Source organism: Trematomus bernacchii, unplaced genomic scaffold (genome assembly GCF_902827165.1).
Source record: "Trematomus bernacchii unplaced genomic scaffold, fTreBer1.1, whole genome shotgun sequence".
Taxonomy (NCBI): Eukaryota; Metazoa; Chordata; class Actinopteri; order Perciformes; family Nototheniidae; genus Trematomus; species Trematomus bernacchii.
In genome coordinates, this window is record NW_022988097.1 from 1,752,295 (window position 1) to 1,775,332 (window position 23,038).

Here is a 23,038-nt window from a genome sequence, read left to right on the forward strand (position 1 = left end):
GTTTCCATGGTTTCATGTTCAAAAAGCTCTTTATTTTTCACATACTGCCTGTGCTGCAGCACCTCTTTTCACCCTCTGTCTGAAACCAGAGCCCAGTCCCGCCCCTTAGCCTATCACAAACAATGTGTTGGAGTGCTAGCCAATAGAAGAGCGAGTGTTACGTAGTGACGTCATTATGTTAAGGAAGTAAACAAAGTAGTCCAATGGAGGCGTTACAAAAACCTATATCACACTCTACAAGAGAGGGAAAACCAAAATAGAACCTGATTATATGACTATGTATGTTTTTTCACGTTGTAACTTAACAGCAGTTCTCAGAAGTTGTCAGTAATTCAGACTTGATTAACTGCAGTATCTTGTTTTTTTTATACACCTTCTTCCTGTGTGTTTCTCAGTGTTGAAGCCTTTGGTGGAGGTGCTCAGCGACCCGGACTCCATCAACAGGATGCTGCTGTCTCAGCTGGAGCAGAGGGAGCAGCAGGCGGAGCAGCAGAAGAAAGCCTACACCTACGCTGCCTCCTACGAAGACTTCATCAAGCTGATATCAACGTCTGCTGATGTCAATTTCCTCAAACAACTCAGGCATGCAGCACACACACACACATGCACACGCACACACGCACGCACACACACACACACACACACGCACCCACACACAGAGACTGTCCTGCACTCCTTAATGTACCATACTGTATATATGCACAAATATACTTGTTAACCAGACAGTGCTGTGGGGTAACCATGGCAACAGACGGTGTCTCTGTGGCGATATTTTAGATCTAAATGTAGGAAGGACATGATACTGCTGTACTGTTTGTTAGTTTGAAAAGTGATTGCTCAATACTGAATTGTTGCTGATCTATTTCATTTACTCTGGGTTCCCACCAATATTGAGATACTCTGATATATGTGCAAGTTTTAGAATGACAATGAATGCTTGTTTTACCATTGTAACATGTCATACTGTGTATATTGTAAACTAGATGCATATATATATATATATATATATATATATATATATATATATATATATATAATATATATATATATATATATATATATATATATATATATATATATATATATATATATATATATATATATATATATATATATATATATATATATATATATATATATGTGTGTGTGTGTGTGTGTGTATATATATATAAGTTTTCTTTTGGTTACCAGAATGTTCTTCTGAAAGGTAGGATAACGTTCTCTAAATACATTCTTAAAATGCTTGGTAATAACCTTTTTTAACCTTTTTGTTAGAACATTATGCCCTACTATTCTTAAACGTTTTCAGCTGCAAGTTAGATTTTTTTTTATGTTGCCAGAATGTTATTATTTTAGAGTAGGATAACGTGCTTTATCGTTCTGATTCATCCCAGAATCAGACTCGGAATCAGCTGGTGAGCGTAACATTTGTTTATTAGAAAAGGGGAGCTGGGAGTGGAGGTTGGTTATGGCGGCAGTGGGAAACAGTTGTTCCAGGGTGGGTAGAGAGGCCTGGCTGGTCTTGGGAGTGTGGCAGGCCTTGGATTCCTCCTGGGAGAGATACAAAAATGAATGTGAGGCAAAAGCAGGCACAGTTGTCAAAAAATCTGCTGTCAAAAAGCTAGAGCGACATACAGTAGAAACAAACACATACAAACACTAACAGGGGTTTCAGGGACGGGCAGTGACAGTCGATCCATTCTTCTATATGTCTGTCGGTCTCAAATCTAAAGGGTGCAATAACGATTTTTATCCACAATGCATAAACAGCGGACACTGTTTATACGCAGCCCTCACAAACCACACACGGCCAGATAGCTTATCCAACAGTTAGAACCTACATACGAGACACAACCTTTATAGTCAGAAAAAGTGTGACTATTTTCTGATATTTTACATATATAATATTATGAATACTGTGTGCCTACATACCTTAGTGTGATTATAAGTGCATGTGAGTGAATATTGGCATGCAAATTTGTTTTTATACGTCCTATTCATTGTCTCAATGCGCTCATACGGCCATTATGCAAATGCACCAACTCGGCTGCCGGAGGAGAGTACCAACGTTAATTTGTCATGATAAAAATAAACTAAATAAATACAAAATGTCTAAGTGTTATTCTATCAATATGGCAATAGAGACATGTGCATAAACAACAAAAACATTTTAAGAATAGTAGGGTATAATTTTCGAACAATGTTATCAAAAACATTTGAAGAAGGTCATCACCAAACATTTTAAGAATGTTTTTAGAGAACGTTATCCTACCTTTCAGAAGAACATTCTGGGAACCAAAATAAAACATCCCGCTGAAAACGTTTTAAGAATAGTAGGGCATAATGTTCTAACAATGTTATTAAAAACATCTTAAGAAGGTTATCAAAAACATCTTAAGAAATGTATCACCAAACATTTTAAGAATGTTTTTAGAGAACGTTATCCTACCTTTCAGAAGAACATTCTGGGAACCAAAATAAAATGTCCCGCTGAAAACGTTTTAAGAATAGTAGGGCATAATGTTCTAACAATGTTATCAAACACATCTTAAGAAGGTTATCATGAAAGCGCTCTACAAATAAATCTGACGATGACTGTGTTAATATTTCGCATCACAGGAACTGAAAACCTATAAAAAACGTTCTGTCATCTCAGGCCTCAATAACCTCCTGAAAACATTTTCTGAATGTTGCTTTGAAAATGCTCTTTTGTTACCATGTAACATTGAGGGAATGTTTTATAAAAGAACATGTATAATATGTTACCCCAACAACGTCCAAAAAACATCCTCAGAATGTTGCAGGCAAAACGTTCCACCTTTGTTAACATATCACATTAAAGGAACGTTTTATAAAAAACGTTCTGTCATCTCAGGCCTTAATAACATCCTCAAAACATCCTCTGAATGTTGCAGTTAAAATGTTATGTCTTAGTTAACCTTAAACCTTATAGGAATATTATTTAAAATGATAAACATCCAAAAAAGGTTCTTTGAACATCAGATTAAACGTTTTCTTTAAAACATTATTAGAACCTGTAGGTAACGTTAGCCAAAGTTGTGAGAAAGTTCCCTGCTAGCTGGGCCCAAACAGCCCATTCATACTTGAGGGTTGATTCCAAAAACTTGATGTAAATTGTCTCTCTCTCTGTTTACAGGTATCAGATAGTGGTAGAGATTATTCATGCCACCACCATCAGCAGCCTCCCACAACTCAAGAAGCAGAAAGGTACAGAAACACTATACTTCATGTGACAAAAAGGCCAAACAAATCATTACACAAAACAAAGCTTGAATTTTAGGATTCTTAATTTAAAAAAAAATCATGTTCAGTTCCACAGCACCACGATGGATAGTATTAATTATAGTGATTAATCAACCTTTGTACTTGCCATGTTTAAAGCTGGGATCTCATTTTTATGTTACTTCTAACGGAAAAGTTTTGATCTATAAAAACAAATTTGACGGAATGTGTGGACCTGCATTATGGCGATTGGGAAAAGTGGTAATGCAGATGGTGAGTTTGTGATATTAAGTCAAATCATGTCAACTAGAGTGTTACCTTTTTTGCTTACGCTGGATTTCACAATGATTTTCTGGGTACAATTGTTTCAACATGTTGCAGTAATTTTGTTACTTGCAAAAGTTATTGTTGTATGTATTTGATATAACTTTTTTCCTTCATGCAGTTGACAAAAGGATGACTGGAAATGAGCTATTAGCTAAAATCTCTCTTTTCTTTTCTAAGATTAATGTGCTTGTCTGCATGGTCCTTGTTTAAATAAATACATAAAAAAATACTCAGAATGATTCCAATCCACTTAAACTGGTTACCTAAAGGTGATAACATGTGTCAACATACAACACAGGGTTGCACACAAAAAAACAAGTTTTAGCCCGTTTATGAGACACACACATAGAACATGTATACAAATATTGAATATAGAATGGAACAAAATAAACATAAAATAAATGATTATTCCAAGTTAGTATCAAAGCAGTGTGTAATCAGCCATGTTGGGCTACAATAATTAGGTATTTATTTAAAGTATAATTAAATATATGCAAATCAACATGTAAGGAACTTTTCTTTCACTATGTTTGCCTGAAATGGCCTATTATTAAAACAAGATTAGCAACTTTCTTTCTCTTAATGAATCAGTGGCTCCATACTAGGAAATAGTGTTTTTGTGTATTGTTGTGTGACCAAAACTACCTTTTTCACCCACTGCTGTCCCTCTTCCCGTAGATCGTAAAGGTAAAGAGTCGGCCGCCATGAAGGCAGACCTTCTGCGGGCCAGAGATATGAAACGATACATCAATCACCTGACTGTTGCTAAGAAACAATGTGAGAAAAGGATCCGCCTTCTCGGTGGACCAAACTATGAGAACAGTGAAGAAGGAGGGGCCGAGGACAGCGACGATCCGCAAAGTCAGAAGGTAAGACCAATAAAGGTGGAGACAGTGGTCTTAGAAAACGTTTTAGAACGTTCTGTCAGGTGTTCAAAAGGTTGAATTTGATTTTTTGCATAAAAATGGTCCCCACAGAATCATTATACTTTATTTATCACAGGGGAAATGTTTTTTTGTGACAGGCACTCCATTTGGAATAAAATATTTAAAAGTATAAGTAAAAAAACAAGTATAAATGTCCAATTAAATAAAATAACAATATTATATAAACATAAGAACTTAAATTGAAGATTTACACATTGTACGATATATAACAACAAATATGTATATAAATAGTATAGTATAGCAAATGTGCAGATAACATAAATCCAGTGTCATGGCTGATGTTTGTCATTTCTTCTTCTCCCCACATTCAGATTCTCCAGTTCGATGACATCCTGTGTAACCCGGGTTACAGGGAGCATTTCAGACTGTACATGGAGCGGGTTGATAAGAGAGCTCTGATCAGCTTCTGGGAACTGGTGGAAACTCTGAAAACTGCCAACAAGGTAACTGTGGAGGCTTTAGCTCAAAGCTGCTGAAATGACACGTCATCAGGGTATTAGTGATGAGGTACAATGCTTTTCTACTGTGTGCTGTAACAGTGCTGACATCTGGGTGTAGCTTTCAAACAACATTGCAAAACATTGTTGCTGTTGTCGCTTTATCAGAACACACGTTGGCCTTATTCCAAACCAACCCCTACATCTCCCACAGTGAACTGCGTCTGTAGTATAACTCTGAGCTGAATGAGGCTCTTTCTTTAACCTGTTAAGCCCGGCGGGGGCTGCTGGCTTTTTTTTCACGAAACTGTGTCTCAGGGCTTCTTAACATTTAACAACCTATTAATGTATCATACCCACTTAACGGGAAGAAACTCTGCTATCTGACGATATGAACAATTTTTAGCTAAACGAAACACAAGGGTAATACCAAGCCTCTGAATTAGCACTAAGCCAAAGAATGCTAAAGCACTTAGCACAGAACTCACGGTAGAAATATTGTATTACTTATTGGATCTGCACAAACAAGATATCAAATGAAAGCTGAGATTCCACAGATTCCAGAGGTATATATCATAAGTATCATCACTGTGCGACCAGAACTCAGGGCAGCGAAGGCAAAACCAGACAACACACAACGTGGCTTTACGGAGCCAAAACGGCAAATACGTCTTACCTTTGCTGTTTTCTGATCAAAAGTTGTGTTCAATGGCATTAAAACGATAACAACGCTGCTGAAGGTTAATCCAATTTGTCTGTGTCACTTTGAAATGATTACTGATAATCCATCATAACATTTTTGTCAAAAACTGAGATTTCATAGAGCAGGGGTGTCAAACTCAATTTCATCACGGGCCACATTAACATTATGGTTGCATTCAAAGGGCCGGTTGTAACTTTAAGACTATATAAAAATACATATATAAAATAACGTATTATATTACATTATTGCCTCTGCATTGGATTATTTTCGGATAGGGTAATAACTTCATAATTAACTACGTCTGAAAGAAGTCTAGGGCAAATAATTGCAAGTCTTTTCAGTGAGAATGTCACAAAATGATTTAAAAAGAAAAGCCAAATTCTGAAAACAAAAAGGAAGTGACATTTTGAAAAAAAAGTCAAATTCTGAGAAAAATTCAACTACTAAGAAAATAGGCATATTTTGAAGAAAAAAAAGTCAAATTCTGAGAAAAACATAACATTTGAGATGCATTGTGGGACATGTAGTTTATGGGCAACGTGCTTCTGTAAATCGGCCTGTAACCGCATAATAAACGTATTATATTCTTTGCAAGCTCTTGTGGGGCCACAGAAAATGATTTGGCCGCCGGGCCTTGAGTTTGACACCCCTGATATAGAGTGTGTGAGAGCTACAACCCAGCTTCCGGTTTTGGGCATTCTGGTTGCGCATCACTCATTCACCAATGGGTAATGTTTAGATGGATTTTAGGAACTTCCCCTCGATTCTATTGGCTCTAACGGTTCTAAAGAGGTGTCAATCATCAAAATCGACCGAGGGGGGCCAGATATATGGCAAATACACCCAAATGACCCCAGACATGTTTCTTTTTTGCTAAACCTCTCTAAAAAGGTCAAATGTCACTTGTTCTGCATCAATCTTGATACAGGGTACTTATTATGTTATAGTTTGGATTCCTAAAGCTTTTAGTATCCCATCATTCAAGGGTGGTTTTCACTATAAGTAATGTTTTTTCTTTGGACGGAAACTATAACTTACATTTTTTTACTATGTTCAATCTGAATTTACTTTAAAATAAAAAAAATCTATATTGATTCTGACTCTTCTACATCCAACTCACAGGTTTATCATTGCTTTGAGAAAAAAGATTATTAATTTACCCCTTTTTAGAAGTGAAGTTATAGTAATTTGTTCTGGGAATGTCATTTTCGAGCCTGAGACCTGAAAAACAGGCTCGGGGCTTAACAGGTTAAAGGGGTCCTATTATGCTTTTGGGTTGTTCCCTTTCCTGTACAGTAGTGAGCTATATAGATTTTTGTGCATGTGAATGGTCTGCAAAGGCTAAAATCCCAAAGTTTCTCTCCCAACGCTCCCCCACTGCCTGAAACGCCTCTATTTGACTCATTGTTTAATTCCAACACGCTTTGGTTAGCACATTTTATGTGATATAGGTTTTTGTGCATGTAAATGGTCTGCAAAGGCTAAAATCCCTGTGTGTCCTCCAGAGTGAGTTTTTCTCCCACAGACACAGACAGAGGGTGAAAAGAGGTGCTGCAGCACAGGCAGTATGAGAAAAATAAAGAGCTTTTTGAACATTAAAGCATGGAGACATGTCACAGTAGAGGAGCTAAATACAAATATGAACCTGAATGAACATTGTATGTCCTCTTTAATAACCCACATCCACTAGTTAGTTTGGAATGACCCTTCTTGGATTCTAAATCCACATTTGAATGGTGACCATAAATTGTTTTCATGCCAATGTCTAAAGCCTTTGTTTCTGCCACTGTCAGACTAAAGGCTGTCGATAGATGTCTGGCCGTCGATGAGCGTCCTGTCGCCCTACTCAGATTGGTGTGTCCAGCACGTCGTGTCTTTTCGGCCATGCCGACACCTTCCGCTCCCGATTCAACATGTTGAATCGGGAGGCTGTCGGCAAAAGAAATCACTCTGATTGGCTGTTCAGCTTAGCGAATCAGTGCATGAGAAGCGAAACGGAAGTGAAGAAGGCACACACAGACGGCTATTATTTTTCATTTTCCAGTACCGCACTAAACATGTTTTCGATTATAAGTCGTTATGTGAAACAGTCTGTGAAACGGTCTGTGATGGACAAGAGTGAAAATGGAACGCACGCTATTTGTTGTTTGTATATATCACGCAGTCTGTCTTCCGGTTGCCTCTTTTGAATGACGAATACACACTATCGCCGCCTGCTGGTAAGGAGAGTTATTGCCACTCACGCATTCGCAGTGCGTACGTGCTACTTGGCTGTCGGCTCAAGTCTTTGCGGTGTGTTCCAGTGCGATTTTTTTGCCAAGACACAGGAGACGTCAGGCGACAACAATCGGGTCCGTCAGGACGTGTTCTTTGGTGTCAGTTTGGTGTGTCAGGGCCTTAAGATCAGGCTTCACTGGTGTTATTGATATGATACTGCCTGTAGAATTAGATTCCAGTGTGATGGTTTGAAACTTGGATCATCCAGACATTTCCAATAACCCAAAAGCATCCAAATGTCAGCATCTATTTAAATAAAAATAGATGTTATCATTTTCATGATTCACGACAGAATATTCTGCTTCAATCCATTTGTGTTTGTGTTGAGCCTTTCACAAAGGTTCACTGTGGTCAGAAGATGTTTGCTGTCCCACTCAGCAGCACACAGAGGGAGGCTTGTGCTGCTGAGTTATATCCATTGAGAAAGTTGATTTAATAAGGAAAAGACTAAACTATATAATTAGATGATTTCATTTATTTAAATTGAGGATTCATTTTCTGAGGTTGATGACGTGATAAAATATGACAACAGTCATTCACAAACCCAATAGAATCTTTAAATGTAAAAAAATTGACAGTAATAACTGTGCGCGTGTGTTTGTGACAGAATGAAGTGCCCCAAATCGTCGGGGAAATCTACCAAAAGTTCTTTGTGGAGAGCAGAGAGATCCCAGTGGAGAAGTTCCTCCTAAAGGAGATCCAACAGAGTCTGGTGGGGAACAGAGGAACACAAGTGTTTGTCCGACTCCAAGAACAGGTAACGGCTGCTTCTGCTACTCATTAACTGTAACAAATAGCCTCTCATTAAAGGTCAGAGTAACTACAATAATCTTCACAATGTGAAAAGCTGTGTCTCAAATTTGCATACTTCTGTACATAAATGTACTGTTTTCTGAAGAAGTGCATGCCAATGTACTGCAAAATGCTCCACGAGTCCTGGATGGTGCACTCACAATGGTCAACAAGTTGAGTTTGGAAGGCTGGACACTTCTAACCGTTACTGATTGCCATCTTGGTTACGTAACAAAAGTAGGGGAACTAGCCACACAGCACTATGCAAATACAAGTTATACATGTATATGTTTTTTTCATTATTTATGTAACATACCACTTGGTGTCCAAAGGAAGCCATTATTAATTTTATTGGGTAAAATAAACAGACTATAATGATGGATCCTTGTAGGGCTGCAAAAACAATTGAAATGTTAATGAAATTGCAATATATAGTGCATTCTCCAAATCACAGTAAACAACCCAATTTGGCAAAATATGTGAAAATATTTTTCTGAATGGAGTATTGTGATGCTTCCGATAAGTCCTGGCCTACAAATTGTATTCTACAGACAGAATAAAATATCCATGTTTGGTACAGAACCTCCAAAAAAGATAATCCCCTCTAATATCAGGAATCATATCGTTATTGCAATGTCACTAAACAATATCCAGTTGGTAATTTAGTCCAGATTGGGTATCCCTAATACTTCAAACAAGAGCGTTGTTAGCGTTTGCTAGCTAGTTGTTAGCTTCCTAGTTATAAGCTAGTTGGTTGTAAGCGTTGGCTAGCTAGTTAGTCGATCTGTCCTCGTCCATCGTCAATTCTGTTGAGGACACAGCAGCTATGTTTGATTTGAGACCATGATCAAAATTAACACACTAAAACATTTTCACAGTGCACGACATGCAATCTACTAAGTGGAGTATCTGAATTGAGACATAGCAACAATTGTTAAACATTGAAGATGAATTACTTCTGTTGCTCTGATGCCTCCTGCAGGTGGCAGAGACGATGAGAGAGCGCTACTACCCCTCCTTCCTGGTTTCTGACCACTACGATAAACTGATCAGACGAGAAGAGCAGAACAGCCAATCACAGTGCAGCATTGAGGAGAAGGAGGAAGAGGTCAGTCACACACTGTTTCGTCAGAACTATTCATCTTTTAATAAACCCTGGTGTATCATTTTTGAGTGTGTAAAGCTTTTAATAAATATATTTCTTTTTTGCTGCAGTGCCAAGGTCTGGAGTCAGGAGAGGAGGTGGGGGATGAAGGCAGTAAAAGAATCAACGAGCAGGCCAGTTATGCTGCGACCAAGCTCCGACAACTCTACGACAAACTGGAGTACAAGCGCCAGGCCCTGGGCTCCATCCAGAACGCTCCCAAACCAGACAAAAAGGTGACAAATAAAGGGCTAAAATCACAATTCACTTCAGCAGAGTGGCTTAAAAGACACTCAGGATAAAAGTTCATCCAGACTTCTCGAGCATGGTGTATGTAGTGTAAGATGTTGAGCTGAAATAGTCTTCTATTAAACCTTTTTAAATGTGGAATTTTCCAAGTTTCATTTCTCAACAACAGATTATTAGTTTTATCTCAGAGGAGATTTAGTTTTGAGACAGAAAGACATAAGAAGTTAATGTAAAAATGTGCAATAAAAATGTAAACAAAAAGAATACATATATTTATATAAACATACAAAAACAAAGTTACAATTCCAATAAAAGGTAAAACAAAGTAAAATAGTATAAAATATTCTATTTTGAACAAAGTTGCTTAACTTTGGCACTCTAAACAGTCAGAATGAGAAATACTTTTATAATCCCAGGGGGAATTTGCTTTTCGTGACAGTTTTTGCATTTTAGACTGAATAAAAAGGAGCATAAATAAGAAGTAAGTAAGAAAACATCAATGCTTTCAGTATTTTGTACATAGTGTAGTGTTGCCCCCTTTTGGCCAAAATGAGTATTACACAAACACATTATCTTTTACTTTCCCGCTTTTTGCCTCTCAGGGCTTCGGTAACAATTTCATGACACTTTTGAGGAAGTTTTAAAACATCACAAACCCAAACTACATCCATCCATCCATCCATCTTCTCCCGCTTATCCGTGGTCGGGTCGCGGGGGTAGCAGTTCCAGCAGAGAGCCCCAAACGTTCCTTTCCCTGGCCACATCAACCAGCTCTGACTGGGGGATCCCAAGGCGCTCCCAGGCCAGCGAAGAGATATAATCCCTCCACCTGGTCCTAGGTGCGGTAAAGCGACTGCAGTACCGCTCCCGCTGCTCCGATTCTCCGGCCCATCTCACGCTCCATTGTTCCCTCACTCGAGAACAAGACCCCGAGATACTTGAACTCCTTTACTTGGGGTAAGGACTCATTCCCTACTTGGAGTGGACAGTCCATCGGTTTCCTGCTGAGAACCTGTGAGACTGACCGTTGAGCGGCCCGACCAAGCAAGGAGGCAGAGGCAGAACGTCCAAAATACAACCCGGTGTGGGCATTTATTACTCACGGGCACATGACACAGCCTCAATCTCGCTGTTCATGTGAACACCATCACCAACCACAAGGATCTCACACACCCCCAGCACAACAAGAAAACAGCACCTAAATACACACACAGACTAACAAGACACAGGTGAGGGTGGAGCAATTAGACACAGGTGAGGGGGGAGGAGCCACCACAGGGCACCAGGTGAACACAATCCCCAACAATTAAGCTATACAACCCGTAACGGAGGCCGAGATCTATGGGCCCAGAGATCACCTCCGTGACAGAACCATGGCCTCAGATTTGGAGGTGCTGATCCTCATCCCAGCCGCTTCACACTCTGTTGCGAACCGATCCAGTGAGAGCTGAAGGTCGCAGACCGACGAAGCCATTAGAACCACATCATCTGCAAAAAGCAGTGGTGCAATCCTTAGTCCACCGAACTGCAGACCCCCTCCCCCACAACTATGCCTCGAAATCCTATCCATGTATTACAAACAGGATCGGTGACAAAGCGCAGCCCTGGCGGAGGCCAACCCTCACCAGAAATGGGTCCGACTTACTGCCGAGGACCCGGACACAGCTCTCGCTTTGGGAGTACAGAGATTGGATGGCCCTGAGAAGAGACCCCCTCACCCCATACTCCTGCAGCACCTCCCACAGTAACTCCCTGGGAACCCGGTCATACGCCTTCTCCAAATCTACAAAACACATGTAGACCGGATAAGCGTACTCCCAGGCCCCCTCCAGGATGCTTGCGAGAGTAAAAAGCTGGTCCGTCGTTCCACGACCAGGACGGAATCCGCATTGTTCCTCCTCAATCCTCCAAACTACATGTTTATTCTTATTTAAGTCCCTTCTTTGTTTAACTATGATTAGCATGCTAGTTACATCTATGTTGTGTGTGTGTGTGTGTGTGTGTGTGTGTGTGTGTGCAGATTGTGAGCAAACTAAAGGAAGAGATCGGAGCCATGGAGAAAGAACACAGTGAGCTGCAGCAGCACATCTCCAGGACGGACTGGTGGTGTGAAAACCTGGGCCACTGGAGGGCTACCATCACTACTGCTGAGGTAAACAAATATTAGTTTTCTTGCATCCTCACAAACATTAAATGGCTGGTTCCACTAGTGTGGAAGTAACAAGCTAACTAATATGCACATCCTAGTACTAGACTCCTGGTACTAGGATGGGTTGAATGCAGAGGCCAAATGTCACTGTGTGCTGTGTGCTCTGCATGTGTGACCATTAAAGAGGGGTTCATCCCTCCGATTCTATCTATAACTGTGCCTTCAGTCCACTGGAGCAACTATGGACAGGGAAATACAGTATATTCTTGTACAAGGATTCAATTGTTTTGTCATGCTGTTTTTGTGTAGTCATTTAGACATTTGTGTGTTTCAGGCTGCAGCAGAAGAGGGTGGAGAGACAGTGGCTTCCTACAGTGTGTGTGTCAGCCTGGTGGAAGCAGAGGAGATGGCTAACAGTCGCTGGAACGTTCAGCGGAAACTTACTGAGTTCCAGATGTTACACCGCAAACTCACCGAGGTAACACAACACTAAGGGGCCGTACCCATAAGCGTTTAATGAACGGGCATCTACATTGTTTTAGACGAGACACATTCAAGGAGCGCTCAAACTGCAGAGACACACTGTTGGGATTGCCCTACACTCATGAATATGAGTCTATGGCAAATATGAGATATATATATATATATATATATCATATTTGCCATAGACTCATATTCATGAGTGTAGGGCAATCCCAACAGTGTGTCTCTGCAGTTTATATACATATACATATATATAAATATATCTCATTTATTTTTTACTTAAAGGTCACCTATTATGTTTAAAAAAAAATATATATATATATATATATATATATATATATATATATATATATAAATATATCTCATTTATTTTTTACTTAAAGGTCACCTATTATGCAAAATCCACTTTTTCATGTCTTTTATACCTAAACATGTGTCCCCTCTGTGTAAAGAGATTCTGAAAGTTTCAGGAAAAAAGATTCACTCACTTTCTGTCCTGATCCATTTATATAAAAACCTGTCTGAAAATGAGCTGATCAAATTTAGGCCACTTTATGATGTCATAACGATTTTTTGGCTTGTGTAACCATTAGCCAACCAGCAACCAAGGTAACCCCCCCCCCCCACCTTATCACCTGACTCTCCTCCTAGAGCACTATTGTGTTCTTTTTAACCAAAAATCTCTTATAAATCATTATTTTCATCTAAAGTAACATACAGAGAATCAGCACTTCTGAAACAGGGCTGAAACAGAGGGGATTATGGGATGCTGCAATGATCTGTTTGGTGTTTCAGACAAACACTTCAGAGACATGTTTTATATATCTGAGACCTATAATATATTGATGAAAAACAGTATAATAGGGAACCTTTAAAGATCTGTCCAGTGGTTCACCTTTATTCAGCACCAGTATGGAAATGTTTTCTAAATGATCAGTATAGAAGTTGTTACTTTCCTTATGGTTCTCCTGCAGTGCCTGCATTACCATTGCCTGAAGTCTTAAACTCAATAAATGTTCTACATTTTTTGAAAATGCGTTTCAGTTATATAGAATTAAACCATTGGTCATTAAAAAATTAATCTCATAGGCTATCTCTAATTTAAAATCCGAATTTGTCTGTGTGTGTCTGTCTTCCTCAGTGTTTCCCATCATTGAAGAAACTCCAGCTCCCCTCCCTCAGTAAACTTCCCTTCAAATCCATCGACCAGAAGTTCTTGGACAAGAGCAAAACCCAGCTCAATGCCTTTCTCCAGGTAACAAACACACACTGTACAGCTATCAGTCATTTTAGTACTGACTTTACACTAGGATAACTTTGTTGTTTAGTGCGTTAGGATGGTTGATAATGAGCTCTGTGGTGGTGTGTGTGTGTGTGTGTGTGTGTGTGTGTGTGTGTGTGTGTGTGTGTGTGTGTGTGTGTGTGTGTGTGTGTGTGTGTGTGTGGTGTGTGTGTGTGTGTGTGTGTGTGTGTGTGTGTGTGTGTTGTGTGTGTGTGTGTGTGTGTGTGTGTGTGTGTGTGTGTGTGTGTGTGTGTGTGTGTGGTGTGTGTGTGTGTGTGTGTGTGTGTGTGTGTGTGTGTGTGTGTGTGTGTGTGTGTGTGTGTGTGTGTGTGTGTGTGTGTGTGTGTGTGTGTGTGTGTGTGTGTGTGTGTGTGTGTGTAGCGTCTGCTGGCAGATGAGCGATTGTGCCAGTCCGAGGCTCTCTATGCGTTCCTCAGCCCGTCCCCAGAGCACCTCAAGGTAACAATTTTATCATTTTCCACTTTCAAATAAGACAGAGATACTAATATATTATGGTCATATGTTATACCATCATTTAGAATGTATTATTTTAATTAGATTCAGAACCGTTTTAGTCTTGGAAAGGAGTCTTAAAAACTCCTTCCAGCGTGTTCTAGATGATTAGAAAACACCTCAAATATCTGTACGGTCCTGTTTGTTATTTATTTAGCTGTTTCTAACTAAATGCATGATGACACAATATCAAGAAAGGTTACAAGATAACGAATCATCACCATTTTCCAGACAAGGTCTTCCATTGCTTTATAGAGCACTTTTTAATGTTAGAAATAGGTTGTAACAAAGTGTTTCAATATGATTCCATGCAGTGAATTGAATTGTGATGATATATTGTTCCATGCTTAAAGGTGATGTCAATCCAGAAGAAATCCTCTTTCTCTCTGGCCTCCTTCCTGGAGAAGCTGCCTGGAGACTTCTTCTCACATACTGAGGTACTCCATCATCTTCACCTGATGTATAAATATCAACATGTTTTATGACTAAAACTGTGTGTATACAGAAGATGGAAAGATGCATGTGCACTCTTCCTACGATTTATAAAGCCTGATACAATCCTCTTTACCATTCCCACAGTAAGCCAGTATCGCACCCTCATTTGGTGTGTGTGTTTGTGTGTGTGTGTGTGTGTGTGTGTTTGTGTGTGTGTGTAGGAGGAGGTTGACGATGACAGCGATCTGTCAGACTACGGGGATGAGGCTGACGGGAGGAGGGACGCCCTCGCTGAGCCCTGCTTCATGCTCATCGGAGAGATCTTTGAACTCAGAGGAAGTGAGTACACCACTGTCGTATTTTTCATTTTAAAGTCAATATACAAAAAAACAGGCCTATAAACAGAAACTAGAAATGCTTCTATATGGATAACACAGTGAGGTTACACCTGTTGTTGTTTTTGTTTGAAGTGCGATTTGTTACAGTAAGTCCTTTCTTTTTGGGACAAAGATATGAATTGTGATTCCATCTGAGTGAATTGATCTAACTCTTTCCTTTTCTCACTGTCTTTCTCCTCGTCTTTGTGTCCGCTCAGTGTTTAAGTGGGTGAGGAAGACTCTTATTGCACTAGTCCAGGTGACATTTGGACGAACTATCAACAAGTAAGTGCTAGCAAGATGGAATTTGGACTTGATTTTTTTTCATAAGTCCAATTTTTTTTTAGAAGTCATGATTATTTACCTATTGCGGTATTGACTTATTCACAATGTTTCTGTTACCTTATTTTACTAAAAAGATATTGCAGGTAACTGTTTTAATATGGCGTCGTTCATCCTACCTGTGACAACTGCTACTTTTTCTATATTTTCGTCAATTAGCTATTAGGTTAACATCTCTTTTTCGCTCCCTCAGACAGATCCGGGACACGGTAAACTGGATCTTCTGTGAACAGATGTCGGTAGTGTACATCAGCGTGTTCAGGGACACCTTCTGGCCCAACGGGAGGTTAGCGCCGCACGTCAAGGTCCGAACTGACACAGAGCGCAGTGAAACCAAGGAGCGCGCTCAACAGAAACTACTTGACAATATCCCAGGTAGCAACGAAAACATATAAAAACATGTACAGTAGATCCTAAACTTAGGAACATGTCTAATCTTTTTACCTTGTGTCAATATGTTTTTTTGTTACAGATGCACTGACAAATTTAGTTGGCCAGCAGAATGCCCGCTATGGAATCATCAAGATCTTCAACGCCCTGCAGGAGGCTAATGCTAACAAACATCTTCTATATGTAAGAATAATATTTATATGTGAAGCACTCTATTCAGATGATAAATACTGCGTTGAAGTTGTAAAGGCATGACGACTAGCGACAAAGAGAGCAACTTAGCGACAGATGTAAATCATAGCTAATTCAATGGTGGTCCTAAGGGGGGAGCATGAGGTACCATGCCCCAAAAGTACTCATCCTTGAGCCCCCTCTTAAAATAACTTTGGCTAATATTTTTTTTAAACTGGAAACTTCGAAGGCCTTTTCCTCATAGTCGTATCTCGGTAACTGTCCTGACGTTATGTGACATATTTTGCCTAATATTTGAAGAGCAAAAACAATAAAGACATAATTAGAGATCTATCCATCTCCTTTTTAGAACAGTATTTTAAACTCAAAATGTGTTTCGGGGTCAATGTGACTGATTTTGATTTGAGCATGTCACATACATCAATATTTATAGTATCATTGCATAAAACTCATTTTATAATATGTAACGACACCTGTAACAAAGTGATTTTGTGTCACTGTCTCCGTTAGGTGTTGATGGAAATGTTACTGAAGGAAGTATGCCCTGAACTCAGCGCCGAGGTGGACAACATGTGAACACAAACACTCACTAACCACAAACTGAGGATCTTTTAGGCCTTTCTGTAGCTGACCAATCACAAACTGCCGCGGCAGGCACGACATGGAGACGCCCGACCTCCGACAGGAAGCAGCAGCGTCGCTCAGAACTGACACACTGTTGGTGACTTTGCTGTGAAATGAAGAAAAGGACTGGAAGAGGTTTGACTTTGTTGTGGTGCAGATCTCAACTCGTCCTTTAGGCAGCCAGATCACATGTGTACCTGAAAGTCCACATTCTCACAAGATCAAATTGTAAATATATTTTTTTTCAATAGCACTGAAACATCAGGTCTGTACCACAACAAAAAATGTTTTCCTGTGTTAATCATGGCGGTCTATAGATTACGAGACAGAGTAACAATTTGTGAACACTTGATCATGAGGTCATCAGTTTGTGAAGCTACAGTAAAGACTTTGATGAAATACAGGAAGACATTTGAAGGCAGCACGGACCACGGAACATTCCTCGTACACACAACCTGAGCAACAACAACACTTGTGTTCTGTGATTCTTGTTAAGGCTTATAATTGTGCAATATAATGTCCTGTAAAAGTCATTGTGATGATTTTATTTATGATTATTATTGATAGATTTTATTTTTACCAACAATTGTTTAGAGTTTATATATGCGTTTATATAAGCAATAAATTGCAAACAAAAAGTGGATGTGATATTTTTGATTTCTTGAAATGGTTTGGAAGCATATGATTTGCTTGAATTAGATTTGAAACAATATCGAATCTAGTCATGATGTAGTAAAATGATTGGGTTTGGGAGCAAGGATGGTTGTTTTTAATTTATTTTTAAAAACGGCCATCCCAAGCATTAGTCATATTTAAATTGAATCCCCCTCTTGTAAACATTGTAATATATTGTGTCACGATATGATCATTTTTTACGTTTTACAAGTTATAGATTAAATAAATATAAAAGTTACTCGCAATATAGTGTACCCTGCTTTCAACAAAAAAATTATATAAATATTTCCATGCATTAGGTTTATGCACATGATAAAGTGTATATGTGTATATTATATTTTAACTAATTTAATTGACAAAGGAAATGTGTACATGAACATAAGCAAATATATTAATACCATTTTAACTACAGTATTTTTGGAATTCTATAGGTATTCTGTGACATTCATATATTTTAGTTGAATGTGTTTGAACTTCAATGATTCAAAACCAGTATAGCTTGCCTTCACCTGCTTGTGGATAAAACATGTTTCCTTCATTACCTTAACAACCTTTTTTCCGAGGACATGAATGCAACATGTGTTCTTAAAGAGTGGATGGAATCTAAAGGGAAAGTGGGCGTGAACGATGATGCGATGCCACACAGCTGAGACACCACATGTCAAGTTGGAGTCAAAGACAGGAAGTGTAGCCATATGCTTTCAAAGTAAGAGCACAAAATGTGTCGTGAAAGAGTGCGCTGTAGAGCATAGACTGTATATATAAAGGTACTAGAGCTTTACAGAACAACATATCAGGAAAATGTCCATTTAACATAGGTCTGCTTCAGATTTTAACTACCTTTTTAAATAATGCTGTTTTAAAATCTGCTCACACTAACTTTTCTCGACATGTTCTGTTAAATGATATGCTAAAAAGATAAACACTGCCAGCCTGAAAGGGCAAATGATTGAGTGGCAGGGACGTGCACAGACATTTGGAGGGGCTATTGCTCTAAACTGGAAAAAGCCCCCCCCCGGAAAAAAAACATAAGACCTTTTGAAAATTCTAACTTGTTTGTAATGTAAAAGGTTCATAAAATAAAAACACAACACTGTCATTGTAAGTGACACTCAGTTGACTTTTATGTCCACTGCTAAATTCGTTATTCAGGCACATCTTTTGTTTTGCGGTCCATATCTCATTAAAATATTTAATGTTAGTAACTATTAAAGAAAAAATGGGGACAATCCTGTTTTAATGTAATTTGACCATTGTAACTGCTGTGCAGACATAGGCTACTGATAAAATAGAGCTTCTAACTAATTACCTTAAATAAACTCACTAATGATCCCAGTTCAATACGCATTATTCTTAATAAGTTAATATGAGATAAAGAGGAAATATCGGAACACATTCATTGTGATTTGTTTGTTGTTGCTTTAACCCAGGAATATAGAATGGTCCTTTGACACTTACAGACACTAAATATTTCTAGCGTTGCAGAATAGTTATCAGCTGAGATATTACAATGCATGTGCTTTTATTTTGACATTTAAAACCGGAAGTAGTGCACATTTATGATTAATGTGCTAGAAATATTATGAGCTCAGTGGACAACCAAGGTGCCGCCAACAGTTGCTAGTTAGCAAACCTTGCCTTATCCGGTAACGTCATATTCAAACATCGCTCAATGGTAGGTTTTATTTGTTGTTGACGAGACTACCACTGAGAGATATCTTAGAAGTAACGCTAGCCGGGCGAATGGCTAGTTATTAGCACAGGTTAGCTTTCCTCATTATTGTGTCGTTCTTATTGGCTTTACTTTAGGTTTGCCTCTCTTCAGTTAGGGCTAACACGTTAGCTTACGTAAAGCTTTGAATAGGTTACTTTGCACCAACTAAGCAAGCATTATTCTATACAACCTGTTAACATTATTTTGAAAGCTAATTACTATATTTGAAGTGTATTAATTATAGCCGCTAAGCTAATATCGTTAAGTGGTTCATTGCTATCTGTATGGGATATGACACTATCTTGTTCATTGTGGTTGCCTGACAACGGACAATTAAAGTGACAGTAGCATTATCGACTTACTTTAAAAACAACATTGAATTGCCCTAATTATGTCCACAGATAATGTACACGAAATTGCCTTAAGGCTGTACACAACGGATAATTTAGTTTCGAGCTTGCACGTCATTAAATTGATTTGGCTAATTACAGATTAGAGGAACTAATTTGTGAAATCACCAGCTGTGGTCTGTGTTGTACATACATTATGCATGGAACACAGCTGAAAAAAATCCTGAATATTAGCTGTTACCTTCGCTAGTTAAAATGATAAATTGTGCAGTCTGACTTCTTCATACACTGTTTTATATGATGCCAGACCTGTGTGACATGTTGTGTCTTCAGTTGGGTTGTATGACTCTGCCAAAAGGAGATGGATGACGAGCTGGAGATCTTCATCAGGGAGAGAAGGGCGAGGGTGGCTGAGGATAAAGCCAGTTTGGAACAAGACCCTCCTTACATGGAAATAAAGGTGTGTGGGAAATATGGCATAATCTGATATGGATCAAAACCAGGCCAGTATTCTGGATAAATAACCACTAATAAGGGCTGTGTGGAGAGCTTTATAAAATGAAAATGTTGATGCATTTTCTAATTATGTGGATATAATGGTTAAGTGATTAAAGGCCAATAATAGAATGGTTCAAGTTGAAAAAGTGACATTGCTATAATGTAATGCAGCCTTTCTAACCATGAAAATGCACTTTTTCCATATAACGACATAATAAAGCTAAGACCTCAGTGACCTCATATCACATAATTGATATAACATAGATTATTATATGAATTATTATAATACTAGGGTTCATCCACTGAGTCAAACATGATGAAAATAGATAAAAAGTCAACTTCAATCATTTCCTTTTATGTAGAAGCAAGTGTACACGGATAATATCCTGCAACACATTTACATTGTAATGATAGAAAGCGTTTGGTTCTTACTTTAACAGTTTATTTGTATAAATAAACTGTCAAAATGTGATTTTGGTTTGAATACCATTTAATGCCAATTATTCTTGTATTTTTTGACTGACAGGCAAAACCCCACAGAGCCTATGGGTTCACTGTTAAGGAGAACATCCCTCCCAAGTCTATAACACAGGGGAAAGGTACAGTTCAGTTCCACAGTTCACTCCTTAAGTGTTGTATTAGATCATTCCTGTCATAAAAAAATGAACAAATACCACTTACATTTATAGTACCCCCTGCTGGGTGCAATGTTTTTCAGTGTTGTGTTTCTTTTATAGTTTCAGTTGTCATGTTTTGGCACCAAACTCTTCACCTTGTGTCTTTATTAAATATTGATGGCTGTGTTTTTTAGAGGACAGTTATGGTGTGGGGCTCCCCCTCGGTGTGGAGTATGAGAGGAAGAAACAGAGGCTGCAGCACGAGCTCCGGATGGACTACAGGCGCTACATGGCTCAGGTGACTGTCACTAACTTAACTCCTGTGTTTAGCTGCAGCAAAAAAAGATGGAGGTTCAGTTAGTACCACTGATTTACTATCTAATTTAAAAAACAAGTCGTAATTTGACTAGAGATGACTTTTTAGATTCCTCACTTTTCTGTTCTGTTTTTTTAATCCTACAATGGCCCTATTACTCTCTTACTAAATCTTTCTAAAATGTCGTTGAAGTGACATACTGGGCATAATTTGTTCTATAAGGTAGCTATTACGTTCCCCAGAGGCCCACGTAACACAATATAGAAATACACTATTTACCATTCTCCTGGTTCACTGAACTAACAAGCTAAGCATCAAAAATGTTACCGTTATAGGCGTCTGTTTTAGGAAAGAGTTAAAGTCACAATGTTGGGATCATGATAGTGACGTTTTATGTTACAGAGGAAACACTTTGACCTAACAGAGCCTGCACCCTTAAATCACCTGGATAACAGGAAGTCTGTCCAGGTCAGAGATGGGGTCGTTACTAAAAAAAAGTAATATATTACATATTACATATTACTTTAAAAAAAAGTAATATATTACACTACTTCGTTACTCTCTACATAAAGTAACTCGTTACTTTACTCGTTACTTTACTCACAGGGCCGGCCAGCCCCTCCCTACAGGCAGATCACGCAGACTGCTAAAGTTTCAAATGTTCTCTTTAGTTCAGTTTCCATTGTCGCATAAGACTGATCCAGATAGCTCTGACTATGGCTGTCCTCTGTCTCCTGCTATCTGTATTTTGCGCAGTATATCTCTGAACGATGCGATGGTGATTCCACTGTGCAAATGGGCAACATTACCTCTACTATGAAGGATGCTACAAGCCTGTCCATCTCTGCTTTGGTTACCGGTCCTCCAAATTCTAATTTGTGCTGCTTCGGAGTCGGCGGCGGCGCACTCACAACATCCTCACTCTGGGTTCGGGGGTCCTTAGCTATTAGCTTCACCTTAGCATGTGTTCTTTGCAGGTGTTTGTTGAGGTTTGACGTGGTGTTTGCAGCAGTGGATAACAGCTTCTGGCCTGGACACAGTTTGCACCTCACCGTCACATTCCTGTCTATTCTTCGGACGAACTCAAAATAATGGGCATACCTCCACCCCTCGAAAGTTATCGCTGACTCTGCCATGTTTATGCAGCACTGCACGTGGATATGTGGACGCGCAAGTCGCGCAGATTACGTACATATAAACCTGCGGCGGAAACCCCTCTTCTCTCCTTGTCTGTCAGTGTGATTATGACTGATTTTATAAAAGTAACGAAGTAACGCGTGTCGGGGCAATGTTAGTAACTGTAGTGTGATTACTGAATTATAAAAGTAACGCGTTACTGTAATAATATACACCCAACTCTGGTCCCAACTCTGGTCCAGGTACATCTCTGTCTTTAACAACTTAATGATGTCAGTTGATTTTAAAATGATGGTTGACAGGGAAATAATGTATTTTAAATATCTGACTAATTTGAGCATATTACATATTTCACAAAGAACTTTGACTATTTTACTATCCTCCTTTTTTAATGAAGGAAAATAACTTGTATGTTGAAGAATAGACTAAATTTAAAGAATAAGTGATACAGAGACCTTGTGCTAATTGTTACAGTCAATCTATATCAATACATATTTTATAAAGGTCCAAAGAGCCTTTGTTTCCCCAAAATGTATCCAAAATACAGTTAATAAGGTAAGTTGTAATAAAGGGCAGTTACTGCTATTGACTCTCTAACCAGGTATGTGTATCAGGTTGTATAGCCGGGGTACTTCTGCAGTCACCAATGTGTACGTGAAAAGATGGTGGTTTAGTAACTAATTTGACAAAATAGAAATGACAATTTGATTAAAAGTGTATATCCACAAGTGACGGTAGTAAGCTTAGTTGTGCGTAAATTGATTAATTCATGGTTACATTGAAGTAGTTAAGAGTGGTGAATAAATAGTGAAACTTTACAGCTGG

General features: G+C 38.8%; 2 protein-coding genes across 7 annotated transcripts in view; both read left to right on the plus strand.

Moving 5' to 3' along the window:
• Window positions 1–17,547, plus strand: part of snx25 (sorting nexin 25) — a 33,648-nt gene extending 16,101 nt beyond the window's left edge. Inside the window, exons 6-22 of the mRNA XM_034121362.1 lie at window positions 396–582; window positions 3,158–3,228; window positions 4,249–4,439; window positions 4,829–4,960; window positions 8,542–8,691; window positions 9,709–9,834; window positions 9,942–10,106; window positions 12,140–12,271; window positions 12,603–12,746; window positions 13,893–14,006; window positions 14,415–14,492; window positions 14,900–14,983; window positions 15,203–15,320; window positions 15,577–15,643; window positions 15,894–16,075; window positions 16,173–16,273; window positions 16,793–17,547. Coding sequence (XP_033977253.1) covers window positions 396–582; window positions 3,158–3,228; window positions 4,249–4,439; window positions 4,829–4,960; window positions 8,542–8,691; window positions 9,709–9,834; window positions 9,942–10,106; window positions 12,140–12,271; window positions 12,603–12,746; window positions 13,893–14,006; window positions 14,415–14,492; window positions 14,900–14,983; window positions 15,203–15,320; window positions 15,577–15,643; window positions 15,894–16,075; window positions 16,173–16,273; window positions 16,793–16,858 — 2,108 coding nt within the window. The 3' untranslated portion in view covers window positions 16,859–17,547. The remainder of the gene's footprint in view (window positions 1–395; window positions 583–3,157; window positions 3,229–4,248; window positions 4,440–4,828; window positions 4,961–8,541; window positions 8,692–9,708; window positions 9,835–9,941; window positions 10,107–12,139; window positions 12,272–12,602; window positions 12,747–13,892; window positions 14,007–14,414; window positions 14,493–14,899; window positions 14,984–15,202; window positions 15,321–15,576; window positions 15,644–15,893; window positions 16,076–16,172; window positions 16,274–16,792) is intronic.
• Window positions 17,548–19,166: 1,619 nt separating this feature from the next.
• Window positions 19,167–23,038, plus strand: part of LOC117475244 (centrosome and spindle pole-associated protein 1-like) — a 35,605-nt gene continuing 31,733 nt past the window's right edge. For 4 of the 6 annotated variants that reach the window (XM_034121413.1, XM_034121417.1, XM_034121416.1 and 1 more), the window contains exons 1-4: window positions 19,167–19,256; window positions 19,979–20,105; window positions 20,670–20,742; window positions 20,955–21,058. In XM_034121413.1, coding sequence (XP_033977304.1) covers window positions 20,007–20,105; window positions 20,670–20,742; window positions 20,955–21,058 — 276 coding nt within the window. In that variant the 5' untranslated portion in view covers window positions 19,167–19,256; window positions 19,979–20,006. The other 2 variants (XM_034121414.1, XM_034121415.1) reach the window with 2 other exon arrangements.